This window comes from Eschrichtius robustus, chromosome 1 (genome assembly GCF_028021215.1).
Source record: "Eschrichtius robustus isolate mEscRob2 chromosome 1, mEscRob2.pri, whole genome shotgun sequence".
Lineage (NCBI taxonomy): Eukaryota > Metazoa > Chordata > Mammalia > Artiodactyla > Eschrichtiidae > Eschrichtius > Eschrichtius robustus.
The window spans coordinates 77,079,812-77,083,407 of NC_090824.1; the positions used below are offsets into that span (position 1 = coordinate 77,079,812).

General features: G+C 48.0%; 1 protein-coding gene across 1 annotated transcript; it reads right to left on the reverse strand.

Annotated features, from left to right (window-relative positions):
- Window positions 1-1,729: 1,729 nt before the first annotated feature.
- On the reverse strand, window positions 1,730-3,328 carry LOC137759243 (muscarinic acetylcholine receptor M5-like). Its single transcript, XM_068535247.1, is given in 1 exon segment — window positions 1,730-3,328. A coding segment is annotated over 1 exon segment (1,599 nt).
- Between the last annotated feature and the right edge of the window lie 268 nt (window positions 3,329-3,596).

The following is a 3,596-nucleotide window of genomic DNA, read 5'->3' on the forward strand; positions in this document are numbered from 1 at the left end:
TTTTTGGATAATCCTGATATTTAAATGTATGTTGATAACTTTTATTTTTATACATTATTGTGGCCTACATTTTGTTTTTAAAGAAAACATGGTCATTTTTAATGACCATAGCCAGCATTACTGGACCTCAACTGTATTTTTCTGGGCTTCTCATTTTTGTGAATTTGGAGAGGAATGACTAAGTCAGTCATTTCTTTTTTTTTTTTTAATAAATTTATTTATTTATTTATGGCTGTGTTGGGTCTTCGTTGCTGCGCGCAGGCTTTCTCTAGTTGCGGTGAGCTGGGGCTACTCTTCGTTGCGGTGCGTGGGCTTCTCATTATGGTGGTTTCTTTTGTTGCAGAGCACGGGCTCTAGGCGCATGGGCTCAGTAGTTGTGGCACGCGGGCTCAGTAGTTGTGGCTCGCGGACTCTAGAGTGCAGGCTCCGTAGTTGTGGTGCACGGGCTTAGTTGCTCCGCGGCATGTGGGATCTTCCCAGACCAGGGCTCGAACCCATGTCCCCTGCATTGGCAGGTGGATTCTTAACCACTGCACCACCAGGGAAGTCCAGTAAGTCATTTCTGAGCCATGATTTGGAGGACCTATTTTTTTTACAAGAGCCTTTCCCCTGCTGTCCCTCTAAATAGCACTTCTGGCTGGAGACATCACAGTGACCTGCTTGTGCCTGGGTGTGAATTGGGGGTCTGGATGAGGGCCTGCAAAAGGGCCTGGAAGAAGTTCAAAAGCATGGAGTGAAACAAAATTTGTTTTGCACATTTTGCCTCAGGTTTGCCTTGTGAAGAGATTAGAAAGTAAGACCTCTGAGAATAATTTAAGACAACCATGATTAAACAGACTGGAGAAGGTCTTTACCCAGTGAAGAGCTGTCATACAGTTAGTCTTCCTAAGGACAGAGCATAAATAAATGGGTTCAAAGGGCACAAACTACAATACATAATATTTGTTTACATAAAAGGAAAAAAATCCCCACTGGTAAAAACAAAATAACTGACTGTGGAGACCTGATCACCTTTATTAGCAGAATAGAGGCTTCTCTGTAGGACTGGGTGTGATCAGGTTCCAGTGTCCTTTCAGACCCAGGACTCAGAGGAAGGGTGGCTCTGTGGGGACCGGCTTGGCCTCAGTGGATACCAGGAATTGGCATCAGTTGTGAAAAGGAAGAGCAAGAGCTTTGCTCAGATGTAGGGACAGGGAAACATACCACAGTACGGAACACATAATAGCTGCATAATGAATACTGATCAGTTTATAAAGAAATAGAATCTTAGAAGCCAGTTGAATCTCACTCTTGTTAACAGGTGACACTGACTTACATTCTCCTGGTTCTCACTGAAATGAGACAACTTCAGAGACACATACATACTGCACAAAACTCTGTGACAGGTTTCCACCCGTCCTGCTGTTGCCCACAGAAGGTTGGACAGGAGCTCCCTCAGTTGTTGTTCACTGTGACCAAGTGCCCCTCCTTCTGTGAAGGGTCATGAGTCTGTCTCTTTACTTTGGTGGCAAACACTCCAGCAGCATCAGGTGACCCTGGTCATGGATAAGAATCATTCAATTTGGCAGCAACTGTGGCAGCTGTGACTCTTTCCTTTTGGCAACGGACCTCAAGGCTTTCCATGTCCTCAGGGACTCAAAAGGTCTTTTTGAAAAGTAAACCAGAGTCAGCTCACCCATCCTCAGAGGACCTTGACCACGGTCATTCTTTTGAGGGGAGTCGTTACTTTTCAGGGGAGCTTGCTGTTCCCCTGCCAGTACAATTTCTCTTCCACTTTTTTCTTTTTCCATCGGCAGAGAAGCAGCATCTTAAAGGTCTTCCTGAAACTTCTGTTGCAGAGGGCATAGCAAATGGGGTTGACAGTGCTATTGACTTAGCACAGCCACTAGCCCAAGTGCCACAGGGTGACTGGGACACGCTTGTCGCAGAAGGTGGAAACCAGGACCATGATGTTGTAAGGAGTCCACGTGATGATGAAAGCCAGGAGAATTGCACTCAGGGTCTGGGCTGCTTTCCTCTCTTTGACGAGGACCATCCTCTTTCGTTTGGTCATCTGATGGCTGAGGTTGGGATCAAGGCCTTTCACCGAAGGGTCCTTGGACACCGGGAAGGAGCAGGGCATGATTTTCACCTTGCGACAGCCGTTGTTGGTATCCTGGGTCCCATCAGCTTTCACCACCAATTGGAACTTATAGGCCATGCACTTCTGACTCTTGGGTCGATGAGCAGCAGCTGGAGACAGGAAGTATTTTTGGGTGTCATAGTCATTTTTTTCAGTTTGAGCGTTGACAAAAGTTTCCTTGGTCTCTTCAGCACTGAATTCTTCCCTTGGGCTGTCCTTGGCCTGACTCTTGTAGACCACTTGAAAGACAGGGTCAGTGGTGGGCTTGTCCTCATCTTCTGAGGAGGGGTAGCTGCCGCAGGTGGTTAGCTGCTCGGCTTTGCCCCACTCAGTGCTCGGGCCAGTGGCTCGGGATGGCTTCCCAGTGACGGAGGTGCTCCTGCAGGAGGATGACCAGGAGGCTTGGTTCCTTTCCCTCTGGGCCAGTGTGGGCTGGGGGCAGCTAAAGCAGGACGTGAGCAGAGCCTCCTGAGCTGGCTTTCTCTTCTCAGTTTCAGCCACGCAGTCAGAGCCCTGGAGGTCGGCCAGGTCCTTGGTTCGCTTCTCTGTTTCCCGGTAGATTCAGCAGTAGAGGATTGTCATGACAGAAACAGGGATGTAGAATGCAGCGATGGCAGTGCCAAAAGTGATGGCGGGCTCCGAGAGGAACTGGATCTGGCAGTCATCTGGTGGGACCGTCTGCTCCCCAACCAAGTACTGCCAGCAGAGGATCGCTGGGGCCCAGAGGATGAAGGAGATCAGCCAGGCCAAGCCAATCATGATGCCAGCCCTCTTTGGGGTACGCTTGGCCCGATACGTCAGGGGTCTTGTGATAGAAAAGTATCGGTCATAACTGATCACCAGAAGGTTCATGACAGAAACATTGCTGGCCACGTAATCCAGTGCAAGCCAAAGGTCACAAGCCAGACTCCCAAGAGCCCAGTGTCCCATGAGGATGTAGGTAGTGTAGAGGTTCATGGAGAAGATCCCAATGATGAGATCTGCACAGGCTAAGCTGAGCAGGTAATAGTTGTTAACTGTCTTCAGCTGACTGTTGACTTTGAAAGAGATCATGACTAAGACGTTGCCCACGATGGTGATCAGGCTTACCACGGCTGTCACAGCTGCGATGGTGATGACTTCCCACAACCTGTGACGTTCCAAAGGCTGGTGAGTCACTGGGGTGCCATTGACGGTAGTAGCATTGTGGTAAGATTCCCCTTCCATCCTGGTGCAAGAGTTTACATTAGGAGTAAGTCTTAGGTTCTAGACTGTTCTCTTTTCGGTCTCACTTCTTCTGGCCAGTTTCTGGAAGAGAGGGAAATACATTAGCTCCACTCACCAGCATGAATTTCTTTTCCACCATTGTTTATAATTTCTAACAGAACATTAAATGTGGTCCCACACCTATTCAGAGCAAGATGCTGAAATCTCTAAAGTTTTGATAACACTTTTTATAAAGGCATCTCCTCCCTTTGCTTTTTATGATTACCAA